The sequence below is a fragment of the Callospermophilus lateralis genome, chromosome 7 (genome assembly GCF_048772815.1).
Source record: "Callospermophilus lateralis isolate mCalLat2 chromosome 7, mCalLat2.hap1, whole genome shotgun sequence".
NCBI classification, from domain to species: domain Eukaryota; kingdom Metazoa; phylum Chordata; class Mammalia; order Rodentia; family Sciuridae; genus Callospermophilus; species Callospermophilus lateralis.
Window position 1 is genome coordinate 131,127,669 of NC_135311.1, and position 13,098 is coordinate 131,140,766.

The window sequence follows — 13,098 nt, forward strand, 5'->3', positions numbered from 1 at the left end:
GTGTGAGTAGCCCCTGGGTGCTGGGAAACTGCCTCTGCCACCAGGCAGCACCTGCGCCCAGGTTTTCTAATGTCTGCAGCATTTCCCGGTTGGATCTGGCTCTCTTGCCTGCTGCCACCTGACGGCTCTCTTCTTACTACTTACTATGTAAGAAGGTCTTGGGAGCAGTTTATCTAGAGCCGCCAGCAGGTCAGGGAGGAGGGGGCGTCCGTTGATGAACAAAAAGGAAACTTAGTAGGAAGGGAAAAGCTGACAGCTGAGCACTTCCTGTAGGCCAGGCTGCCACCCAGGTTTGACACTGAGAGTCCCTTGCAGCATCCCTGTGAAGCAGACCTGGTACATGAGGGATGAGGTTCAGACCAAGTAACATGCAGCTGTTACGCAGTTGCAGGGGGGACTCCCACTCTGGGCCTTTGCTCTGCACACCTCTGGAGAGCCCTCTTGGATGCCAGGGCCTGGAGACATCTTTGCTGTAGGTAATGGCTTTGCCTCTGAAATTTCAGGCAGCTGGGACTTAGGCTTGTAGCTCAATGGCAACTTCTCCTTGGACTGATCAGTGACCGCCCCTCCTTTCTTCCCTCCAGGTCACCATGGAGTAACAAGTACGATCCTCCTTTGGAAGATGGGGCCATGCCATCTGCTCGGCTGAGAAAGCTAGAAGTAGAGGCCAACAATGCCTTTGACCAGTACCGAGACCTGTGAGTGCCCCTGCCCTTGCACCTCACTCTTAAGGTTAACAAGTGGCCAGGTCAAGCCTCTCCCCTGGGTCTGTTGCCTAAGTGAAGGTCAGGACCACCCACGGCAGGGTGGGGGCACCATATTTTTTTAATTGAGTCAGCTCTTGATCACTCAACACAGAATGCCACCTTCTGCAGACTTGTGTGTCACTCTGTGTCACAGTTCACAACCACAGCAAGCACCATTGAGATATACCTGTTGTGTGCAAGATACAGACAGATGTTTTGCATACTTATGGTCTCAAGACCTCACAGTGTCACAGCTGTGTTAGTCCCCATGTTTCAGATAAAGAAACTAAGAGGCAAAACTGTTTAGGTACTTGTCCAAGGCAAGTGGCAGAGGCAGGACTCATCCTTAGATCCAGTTCCAGAGACCTGCCTTTTACCAACCTCATGCTCAGGAAGCTGGGAGGCCTATTGCCACTTTGACTACTGGGCAGTGGAGCTGCGGCACCCCACTCCAGACTGACAGCTGAACCTGGAGTCGATCGGGCCTTGAACCCTGCCTTGAGAAAGTGTGGTTGCTGATCTGTTTAGATTCCCTTCTGCTCCTGTCTGATCTTTCCTACCGCCACCACACCACCAGAACAATGGGTCGCTTAATCAGGCTCCAGAGGAGACTGGCTGTCCTCTCACATGGTAAATTCTATAGCAAAAATATGATGAAACCGTACAACATGCAGCACTAGCTCAGTCCCAGTCCCTTCCTAGAGGATGGCGGTTGGCATGCTTTCTCCCGCAGGAGGCTGGACAGAGCCTTCCAGGCTTTGCAGGATACCAGGGTCATTCTTTGTGGGTTTTTTTATTTTTTATAACCTATAATAAATGTAAAAATTACCTCCCTAGCTCTGAGGAGGGTGGGATTTGGCCCTGGGTCTGTAGTTGACTGACTCTGGTCTCAAATGTAGGCAAGAGAATGAAAATAAGAGAAAGGGTACATCGGAACAGCTGAACCTGTGTCGGGGGTTGGGGTGCTGAGGGCTGCACCCGGTCTTTTTTCCTTTTAATTTTTTGGGGGTATTGGGGATTGAGCCCAGGGGCACTTGACCCCTGAGCCACTTCCCCAGCCCTATTTTGTATTTTATTTATAGTCAGGGTCTCACTGAGTTGCTAAGCGCCTCAGTGTTGTTGAGACTGCTTTGAACTCACTTTCCTCCTGCCTCAGCCTCCTGAGTTGCTGGGATTACAGATGTGGGCACAGTGCCAGGCTAAAAAAGTGTCTTTCAGAAGCTCGTTTGGGATGGAAAGTGTACTTATCAAGATCTGACACACAGGCCAGGTGTAGTGGCCTACACCTTTATTCCCAGTCACCCTTTCACATTGGCAAATGGGCTCAGGCAAAGGAAAAATCCCTCTGAGGGAGGAGGCAGCTCATCTGATGTCGCCTCATGCCTATTGGCCATGGTCACTCTGGGCAGCTACGTGAGAGCCAGGCCTGGTGGGAGATGCCAGATCCTCAGGCAGACTCACCCTGCCAGAAAGAAAAGGCATGATTGAGAGTCGCCGCCGGAGCAAGACAGACCCAGTGCTGTGTCACGAGGGCTAAGCAAGCGAAGCTGCTGTTCCCAGGCCAGCTCCAGACTGAAACTGGCCTGCGCCCCACCGCCTGGGACAGTCCCAGTGCTTTGGGATCCCTGGATCTCGTGGATTAACAGAGTTAAGACCACGCATGGCTTGTGCTGAGCCCCTCGACCACCCATCAGATGATGGGGAGCAGCCAGACTCAGCCCTGCAGGACTCAGAGTCCTTGGGGGGGAAGGGGCTGCATGTTTATGGACTCACTTCCCTTTCAGCCAGAAGGCCACACTGGACTTGCTCATAGAGACTTGGCATACACATGTGCCCCCTCCTCCCCCAGACAAGCAACAGCAGCCCTGACCCTGCTGACTGTGAAGATGGAGGGGGTGCTCCAACAGCATGTTGTGTGCACAGTGGAGTCGAGCTCCAGGCCTCCCTCCCTGTCCCTTATCATAAGCCCTTTAACCTTGTCCTTACTTGAGGTTCTCTGTGGAAGGAGGTGGCAGTGAGCCCGGGAGACATGGCGGGGGGGACCACGATGCCCCTCAGAGACAGGGACTGCTTGCTGTCTCCCCGAGGGTCTCGCTTCAGGCCCCAGCTTTGATCTCTGAGTCTGTCAAGGCTTTGACTTTGCAGGGAATTGGAGCCAATAACCCGCATGTGGCATCGGTATGGTCAGTGACGGGGCTGGGGCTGGGGACAGCTGGCTCTCAGGCCCTCTGGCTTGTAATTCCTGTGGGGATTCCTATGGATCCTCCTCTCAGCCTGTGCACAGTATTTTCAGTTGTGAGCTGAGGCTGGTGGCTGGGAGTGTGGCTCTTCCCCCAAGTGGACAGGGGGCAAGTGGGAGCCCAGGAAGCTAAGCCGGGTGTCCAGCGTGGCTCCTTTAAAGCCTAGGAGTTCTGGGTCTCCGTGCACCTGGTGCCCCCAGCCGTCGTTGGTCCCCAGCTTAGTCGGTCCTGGGCAGAAGGAGCACACATGGTCCTTTCCCCGTGAGGGCATCTGTCAAGCAGCTGTTGATGGCACTCCCCAGACAGTCCTGTTTTTAGAGTAAGAGGGTCAGGTTGTTGCAAAGCTGGGAGACGATGGATATATTTTGCTAGAGGGTGAGGCTTGGACAATCACCTACTCTGAGTCATCTTGAATTTCGTTACTTCCGCCCTGGTCTCAGCATCTCTGCTGTTCTCACCCTGTCCCCCAAGCCCCAGGATGGCTGTCACATCACAATTTGCTTGTGAGGTCCAAGCATGGTGTAGCCCCTTGGTTGTGGAACCTCATGCTGTGACCTGAATGACGGAGAAGGACCTAGAAATGGAGCTTCCAATGCAAGCCACGTGCTCACGGCTACCAGAGAAACCAGAGGTGAGCCACGGGCCTGCTACGAGCCCCAGGCTCAGCACGTGGACGCTTCCAGTTCCAGGGAAAGCAGGGAGCCCGGTTGCTCCAGCTTGCTCACTGGGTCTCTCCTGGCCTCTGTTGGCCAGGTTCTGCCTGGGATCAGATGTTTTAACCCAAGGGGCTGACACCGCTCTCTTCTAAAGATGACAGCTGCCATTTTTGCCAGCCGTTGTGCCCCATGCCCTGCAGTCCTCGGCCCTTGGCTTGGAGCAGATAATACTTTGAAACATGTGGATGTAATTTATTGGCCTTCTGAGTTAATTTTAGTGGGTGTGTGTGCAATTGATTGAAATCAAGACTTAATGAAGGCCAGAGTCTGGGGGTGGAGGAGCAGGGCAGGGAGGCGTTTGGTGTTCTTGTTTTGGGTTTGAGATAAACTTCAAAAGCTTTAATTAGCTTTTCTAATCTACCCTCCTTGTCTGGAAGAAGTTTATAGAGTAAAACAAAGCTGGTATCCCTGGGGCAGTCCCAGAACCAGGGTCTCTCAGGAGCATCCAGGTGCTTGGTAAATGGGCCTTCTCAGGCTTCCACCTCTCTGGTTTAATGACATTTGAGCTACCCTGGCCCAGGAGGGGTGGGACACCCATATTAGTATGTGAAGTTTGTCGTCTTGGTCTCGCTGGGTCCCTGAAACTGTATGTTCCCAGCCCCTGGGTACCTAGGGGTGACATGAGCACTGTTTCAGTACTGTGCAGAATTGCAAATAGTGAGTGTTCGGGGAAGGGGTCTGAGGAAACCTGCAGAAGCGTGAGAAGCAGTAGCTGAGGCGCACAGAGGGCCTCCCATGCAGGAGGTCCAGACCCTCACCATGATCTGAGACTGGACCACAGAACAGGCGGGACCTTGGCTTTAAAAGAGATTTGGACTTTAGGCTGTTCTGCTGAGTGGCTTTAGTCACCCTCTCTGAGCTGCTGCTTGCTCTTTTCTATGAACCTGGAAGGCTGTTGTGAGGTATCTGCCACTGCAGTCCCTCACAGTCAGGTGGCACCCTCGGGCTGCCAGGGTGGCAACATCGTGATTCCGCAGCAGCTATCTGTAGAGATGTCCCCCTCTCTCTGCTTACAGTGGTGGGTGTGGGGCTGTTTGGGCAGCAGACTTGGTGAGGTGGGCCACTCGTGTCGCTGGCCGTGCTGGAAGGCCGTGCTTGGCCGCCAGCCACAAGACCTCGAGTAAAGCTGTCCAGAAAGTGGAGTTCTGATTCCTGATGGGTCCACCCTGGGGCATGGTGAGGACGCCTGCAGACCGCCGTGTGTGGATGAGGGGAGCCACCTTTCCTTAGACTCTTGCAGGGACGGGGCCCCACGCTGCAGGTGCAGCCTCGATGGCATCGACCTGGCCCTGCCCTCCCAAGGCTTCTCAGCAGAGCTGAAGAGGCGCATGGAGGAAAAGAGCCAGTGAACAGCGCTGTGCCGTCCGGCGAGGCGAGCAGGGGGCTGCGGTAGGAGGAGCAGTCAGGGCATGGGGGAGGTGGCTGAGGGCAACTCTGGGGGCCGTGCAAGTGGCCCCACAGGTGAGAGTGGGCTCAGTAGGCCTGGGACGCTCCTTCCAGAGGCCTGCGGGCAAGGCCTGCCTGCTTGATGAAAGTGGCTCCCAGACGGGGGTCAGTCTGAACTCGTCTGCCTTCCAGGAGTATCAGGGTTTAATGCATGCGAAAATAAATACGCAGAGTCCTGGGCACCCGCCCTCCACGCAGCCTCCGCTGCGTAGCCACAGTGTCACACGCACTGGGTGGCTCCTGAGGAGTGTGCAAGCTGGTGCCTGGGTTCTCTGGCTCCTGCCTGGGTGTGCTGTCCCTCAGCGGATTTGGCTTTGTGTCCTTCATTCCAGTTTCTTGGCCCTGAGGACAGCACCGTGCTGGTCCTGTGCTTCCTCATGCATCCTCAAACCTCAAGCGCTCTTGAGGCCACACAGCCACAGACCTGGCGGGGGTGGCCAGGGCAGTGCTCTAGGCAGTAGAGAGCCCACAGGGATGGTTCTAGGTGGTTGTAGTCTAACAAGTAAGGCCACAGCAGGGCTTGGGTAGTGGGAGACATACAGACCTGGGTGTCATTCTGAGGCCTCAGGTTTGGTGCTGATGTCCAGAGCTGGGAAGCCAGGGCAGGAAAGAGACTGGTTGGTGAAGAGCTGAGGTTTGAGGCCTGAGGCTTTCCGCCTCCAGGGACCTTCTATCTTGGGAGGCAGACCCCACCTGGGTGGGGGAAGCCAGGAGCAGTCACACCAGCCAAAGGAGAATATGCGGGAAAGTTCTAGAGCTGGAGGGTCCACTGGGCATGGCACATCTGCCCTCCTCTGCCCCTCACATTGGCATGTGTCCTTTCCTAGCCCAGAGATGGGACCTTCTTGTGGATCTAAAGATCTCCAGAGCGATCTCATGACAGGCACCACATGCTGTCCCCTTGTGCCCCAGGGACAGCAGGTGGAGCCCGTCGGGTCATCTCTGACTTTCAGCTTGTGGGCTGTCTGATTGGTGGTGGTTTGTCACATGCTGTTGATGTCCAGCAGAGGCCTCAGCACTCCCTGCCTGCTGTGGGCCTCCGCTTGCCTCTGCTGTGGGCCTCCGCTTGCCTCTGCTGTGGGCCTCCGCTTGCCTCAGCTGTGGGCCTGCACAAAAGTCCTGGAAGCAGCGGGACCCCAGACTCGCTGTATTTAATGTCAACTGAGCACGGAGACCATCCAGAGAAGCTCCCGGCCTGGGGGAGTGGAGGGAGCCTGCCTCCCGCTCTCCAGTGAGCTTAAGTGAGCAGCTGCTGCAGTTCCCAGAGCTAGAGGGAATCTAGGCAGGAGAAGCCGCGTGTTGCCCTCTCTGGGGACTAGTGACAGCACCCACTGTAGCCTCTGCAGCTGGTGTCCTGAGGCTGCCTTGGCTGCACTGTCTGCTTTCCATCTGCTAAAAGAAAGTTAAATGGAAAGCAGGAGTGAGGAAAACGAGTTCTCTTGCAAACATGGTCCCCCACATTGGCAGGACTCGGATTTCTCCAGGATTCCTGGGTTCCTGTGATCATATGGCACACAGTCGCGTTTGGGTTTCTGCAGTTTTATGTGCTGTGACAAAAATTCTTCCTGGAAGCAGGGACCAGTGCCCTCCTGTGATCAGGTCCTAGTCCTGCCAGAGCCTCTGCAGTCCCCTAGCTAGGCTGCCTCCCAGACTGGAGGGCCACTAGGTGGAAGTATCAAGGTCTTGCAGAGGCTTTTTGAGGTGGAGGCTCTCCTGTCCAGAACTTCCAGTGGGGGTGGTCAGTGGTGAGCCTGGCTTCCTGGCCACCTAGCAGACTCCTCTTCCTCCTCCTCAAGGCCCTGGGCGTGCAGCGGCTGTGTGCACATTTAACTTGCGGGCCGAAGCTGTCCTGTTGCTGTGGTGTGCCCTCCACTGCTGGCATATCTCACAAGGCAGCTCAAGTGTGGGACTGGTCCATAGGCCTTGGCCAGCCACACCAGACGCCCTGTCCCAGCCGCCTGCTCCTCAGCTCTCTGACTTGGGCAGGTGCCCTTCTATCTCTAGCCTACAGTTGTCTTAACTCTGAAAGTGTACACGGCTCCTGGTCCAACATAGGTTCTCAAAAGTGGCAGCTTTGGATGATAGTGATGGCTTTGAAGCCCCAGAAATCTTCCCTGTGGACTTGCTGATGGATGGCTGAACGGGGCCAGAGCCTTTCCACGTGTTGTCCACGGACAGGGCGCTCGTGGTGGTCTGGGTGTGGATGCTCAGGCAAAGCACAGAACCAGAGACCAGAGCAGAGCGACGGCCCCTCCAGCCCTGCCATTGTTTCCAAAGAGGCCTTCATTTTTTTTTTTCCTTTAAGTAAAAAAAGCCTCATAAAGAGGCTGTAAAGAGTGACAGCCGTGGTCCAGATGTGCGCTTCTAAGTGCAACTGGCATTAAAGTCGCACATGCCTAAGCCGGTCGGTATGTTTGCTCAAGGGATTGTTGCACCTGTGTGCGCTGGAGGAGTTCTGCACAGTACCCGTCCCGTGTTCATGGGCAGCCTCAGGGGCACGTTTCCTGGTGAAAACAGCTGGCCTCAACACACACACAGGGTGATCAGGTTTCACCCTCAGGTGTGGACAGGGCAGCCCGAGGCCCCGTGTTGCTCTGGCTCTGTTTGTGTGGAGCCACGCCTGGCCTCCCGCTGTGGGGATGGGGACCCTGCTCACCACACGCAGCACCTTGGGTTTCTGATGGACACTTCCTGGCAGTTCAGAACACATCAAGGCTGTCGGTGTCCCCCAGCCGGCCCAGAAGGAATGAGCCTGATGAAAATAGACGGGCACCAAGGCCAGCACTTCTTGGTCACCTCCCTCCTGTCTCAGGGATCTCGTTTCCTGGGTGCAGCCCTTGCTCGGGCGCCTGCACAACCAGCATAGGAAGAGAGCCCTCCGTCCAGCCGTTTGTCATCGTGGCCTTCTGCAGCTCTGGACGCTGCTGGTAGTCGGTGGCCAGGCCTCAGATGCCTCTCCAAGCAAATTGGAGGTTTTTCCCTTACGTTGTAAGGGTGTGTAAGATGGTCAGAGGAAACAACTGCTGCTGTAGCCGGAGGCTGGGAAGGCACCAAAATGTACTGTCTGAGCCAGAACCTCAGCCCGCCGTGGGTAGCACTGACTGGGTTTTGTTCTCCCTCTCTGCTATGAAATTGGTCCTCAAGCCTGGGAGTTGTGCCTGTGTGACCCTGTCCTCACCATGTCCACAGTGAAAAGTCCTCCATGACCACTTATCACAGGTCTTGCTCCTGCTGTTTGTTTAGGGAGATCTCAGAAACAGAAGAGACCACATCCATGACCCAAGGACATGGATAGAAAATGGGGCAATCTCATGGGATCTCCCAGCTTTAGACCTCTTGAGAGCTGGGCCTGTGAGCTTGGCACCAGATGACAGAGGATTCCACTTGACACTTTTAGTCTGGACTCTTGGCTGGCATTTTAGGTAGCCCACCTCATCTGTTCCCTGGTGTCTCCCTGAGGCAGCCTGGCAGCCCCTGAATCCTGTCAACTTGAAGGAAGTGCAGAGGACTGATCCACGCTGCCTGGACGAGGCTGTATTCTTCTTTGTCTTGACTCCTCCCTGCACCTCTGTTCCTGAGCCCCACAGCCTGCGAGGAAGGTGGCCCGGCTAGGGTGACAGCAGATACGGAGTCCCAGAAGACAAGTAGAAATGGTGGAGCCAGGTCTGTGAGATTAATGTGGAATGGACCTGCGTGGAGAGTGATCTGGGGTCCAGTCCACCAAGTCCTTAAGTTGGGATGGGAGACAAGTCCCTGGCGACACGTGGGGAAATGTTCCAGGCTCGGCGTGTCGCGTAGGCCGGCTGTGGCTGCAGGAATGCTGGCTGGGCCGCGTCCGAGGAGCAGCAGCACCCCCGCCAGCCAGATGCTGGTGCACGAGCTTCAGGTGTGAGGGCGGTCCTTGCCTTCTGTCACCCTGGAGGTGCTGAGGAGGGAGAAACCAGAGTAGACACTCACTGTCCTGGCTCACAAGAAGTGACAAAAGAGTAGGAAGGTGACAAAAGTAGTAGAAAAGAAAACTCTTGGGATTTTTATAAGCCATCTTTAGATATCTGAAGAAACCTTTGAGGAAAGGGCGTCAAGTGGTTTTGTGTGGCTCTAGAAGACAAAAGGTAGAAGTTGTCATTCAAGCCCAGAGAGAACAATTTGAGCTGTTCAGAACAAGTGTTTGCCTTAGCAATGTGATGAACTCCCCATCGCTGGAGTGAGTGAGCAGAGCTCTGACAGAGGCTTGATTAAGATGTTTAGAACCTGCCTGTGGCGCTCAGGGTCTGCTCATATGGCCCCTGGTGCAGCCACAGAGCTTGGTGGGACTCTCTGACCAGCTCCTTGATTTTATAGATGAGAAATCACGAATCAGCCCTTGTACTTACCTCTTGCTGTGTTTCATAAAGCTGACCCCAGAGGAGACCCCTGTCCAGCATCTGCAGAACTTACCTCCCATGTTCCCCCTTGTCTAGGTCTGTGGGCCTCTGCAGGCAGCCTAGATGTCAGACTGGCAGTCCAAGTCTACAGAGCCTCCTGGCCTGAGCCCAGCCTGTGCTGGTGACCCAGCCAGGTAACAGCTGAAAAGCTGCGTCTGGGTGAACCCCAGAACTGTGGGGTTGGGTTCTAGGCCAGTGCTCCAACATCCTTCCCAGCACGTCTGTCCCTTTGGTTGTCTTGTGGCGGCTCTAGCATTGCACTTACTACCTGCCAGGAGCCTTTTTACGCGAACCTGGAATCCAGCCCGTAAGTACCCCAGGAGGCAGCTTAGGGAGGAGTGGAGGCCAGCTTCCAGGCCCACTCCAGGCCCATCCACCCGTCGCATTTGCAGCCTGGTGTCGGCCAGGTCTACAGATTGGCTGATCCCTGATACAGCTCAGGTTCCCAAAACGAGTTTCCATCCAAGGTCTCCATGCTCCTCGGCTGCGAGCATTCCATAAAGCTTTTGGGGCCAAAATATTTTCTTCTTGCTTTTATGAAGTAGGTAATTTAAGTGTGAGGAATTATGTTTTGCTTTTCCCTCCATTCCCCACAAGTCCTGTGCGGAAAGAGTTATGGGCATGGACTCTATAACATTCGACTGTGGCATTAATCAACTGGAAGAGCAATTTTTAGGGGAAAATGACCCAGTCCTCTGTTGTTCTTATTGACACATCAGGCTCTTAGCTGTTGCAGGGCCAGGGATCTGGGGATGGTGGAGAGTGAACCCAGCCCAGTGCCTAGCAAGGTCTTGCCTTGTGCCCCCAGCCCATCTGGACAGAGGAGCCCCCTGGTGATCTGCTCTTTGGGGGCTTGTGAAACCTAGTTGTAATCATCGTCACAGTATTTTCAAATGGTGGGACTTAGAGCTGCAACCCCAAGTGGCCGGTCTCCTTCATCCCAGCTCCTGAATCCTCTGCCAGTCCGTTGCCTTAGCCGATGTCCATCCTTGCTGGGGAGGTCTTGGGAGTCACCAGGACTCTGTGGAACTAATGACGCTCGGTTGGTGGAGTTCACTTTCTGTGGACAGCAGCAGCGGGTGGCTCTGCATTCCACTTCCAGTTTGCCCGGCTTGCTCTGTCCTTCACCACTTGGGGGTTTCCTGGAACTGTCTGAGGCCCCCACAGTCTGCTCCAGTCCAAGGTGGCTTTTCTGAGGTCTTGTGAGATTGTGCTGGTCATCCTGCTCACGGCGAGGCCTTTGAGAAGGTCCCTCGCCCTGGACTCCAGCCCTGAGCTCCCTGAGGCCGAGAGCAGCCCACTTTCATCTTGGGCCCCCACGTCAAGCATACGTCTTCATGCCACCCACTTGAGCAGAGACCCCACTACTGGAACTCTGGCTCTCCCCGCAGGCCTGCTCTGCTGAGCTGGGTAGTCTGCCCAGGGCTGTGGGGAGCTGGGGATCCAGAATTACCCAGGGCAGAGCCACACGGCCTGCTCCGCGCCCGGCCACATCCGATTCCTCATTCCTCCCGTTGAAAGGCCCCAGAGCAGGTCGCTGGCAGTGGCAGAGCCACCTTGTGGAAACAGCATGTCAGCATTTAAACAGTATTAATGCTGTTGACTCATGAAAGACACAAAGGCCAGAAAAGTGCCTCCGTGTGTGTGCTGTTAGTTCTGGCGAGCGACTCCTCAGATGGCTTCATGTGGTTTCAGACAACATTTTAGCACATTCTTAAAATACCCACAAAAGCCTTTATGTAAAAACTCATAAATGTGAACCACATAAAAATTATTTTTTTCCTTGTTTCATGTCATTGTGATCAAAGTACAGTTAGGTAAGAATAAATCTTCAAAACCTTGTTGAGGTCCCTCTTTAATTAATGCTTCACGCGCAGAGTAGAACCATAAACTGTGTAACGGGGGACGTCTGTGCCCTGCAGACACCCCACCCCACCACGCAAGGAGCCGCCTCGACAGTGCTCGACAGAGAGGCTGGTGTGGCCCTTTCTGATCCCTCTGCCCTCACTGCTTTGTCTTAGAACATCACGTTGAGACTTGTGGCCGCTGGAGTTCCTGCAGGTCCCTTTTGGTACATGCACAGGTCCATTCCTGAATTGTTGAGATGTTCGGGCCATAGCTGAGCGGGCTAGGTCCTGGCACGCCTGCCACCCCCACAGAGCGTGCCCGATGCACTCAGGGAGGGAGGCGCCTTCAAAGGCAGCGGCCAGCAGCGTTGCCTCCACCTCCGCTGCCATCAGTTCTGTATTAAAAGTCAGATGTGCTGTAACGAGGATCCTGCCGTGGATACTGTCCCAGCTGTTGTGAACGATGGCAGGCTCACACAGCTCTGTGGGAAAGCGCTAGTGATGAGGTGCCAGGTGAAGAAGGCCGAGCTTGACACGGTGCCGTTGCCATGCGGATGTCATGGAAAGATTAGGCATCTGGACAATAACTGGAAGGGACTGTGGAAAAACCAGGTTTATGGGCATGTTGATTTACGGTATTGCGGGTTAATTTTTAAATTTCCTTCTTTTATAATGTGCTTGTAAAAAGTATTTTGGGGGGTGGATAGCAACCCACAGGCGGTCACAGTTGGGCTTGCGTGTCACCTCCTTCATCTCTGGCATTTGGAAACGAGACCTGGTCTCTGCGGCCCACAGGGAAGTGGAGGTTGCTGGAGAGAAGCTGCCCAGCGCAGGAGCCGGGCCACAGGCTGGGGCATTGGAGTGGAAGTGGCCGGTTCCACCTTATCAAATACTAATGCTGCTGTTTCATTTTTTTCTGGAAGAAAGCAGAACACTAAGGGATGGGCGGAGGGGACAACCTTAGGCCACCTGGTGCTTTTTAACTGGTCACCAGATGATGTGAACAGGGCTATCAAGCCACCAGGGTTCCTCCTGGTTCCCTTCAAGGGTAGCCCGACCCTGCCGCTCCCCAGTCCCCAGCACACAGAGGAGCGGCCCTCCCCGAAAGCAGACCTGGTGGGGAAACTGTTAGAACCAGGCTACTTGTCACCAACAGGAAGGTTCCCATAAGACTTCCTCCTCCAGCCTCTTGAGTTGTTAACTTCTGACCCAGGACAGTCACCAGAATGCATGGGAACGAGCCAGAAGGATCCTAGCGCATGCTGCCCGGGCACTGCAGAACTTCTTGTCCAGCAGAGCTCCCGTCTAGAGCAATCTCCACATGACCCAGGAGCATTCCAGAGTGGCCTCGTGTGTGCCCATTGCAGAGCTGGTCCTGAGGAGGATGGCTCCACAGAGGGAGAGGGGACCTCAGCCCTGAGCCCCAGCACTTCTCTGCTTGATTCACCCACCGGGGAAGGGGAGTTGGAGAGATTAGGAACAAGGGCGTTTGTGTTCCAGAGCAGGGTCCCTGTGTCCCAGGCTTTGTCCCTGCATGCCTGTACTTCTCCCAGCCCACACTGTCTGAGGCCTCCTCCGCGGCGCAGCCAGCACTGAGCTCTGTGTCTGGCACCTCGAGGTACACCCAGGGGGTGCTCACTGAGGGGACAGGCCTGCTCTTTTTCACCTATGCCAGTGGG

The 13,098-nt window shown here is 55.0% G+C and overlaps 1 protein-coding gene across 2 annotated transcripts in view; it reads left to right on the forward strand.

Annotated features, from left to right (window-relative positions):
• Window positions 1–13,098, forward strand: part of Capzb (capping actin protein of muscle Z-line subunit beta) — a 112,216-nt gene that overhangs the window by 78,730 nt on the left and 20,388 nt on the right. For both annotated transcript variants that reach the window (XM_076861135.2, XM_076861134.2), the window contains exon 4: window positions 585–698. In XM_076861135.2, coding sequence (XP_076717250.1) covers window positions 585–698 — 114 coding nt within the window. The remainder of the gene's footprint in view (window positions 1–584; window positions 699–13,098) is intronic.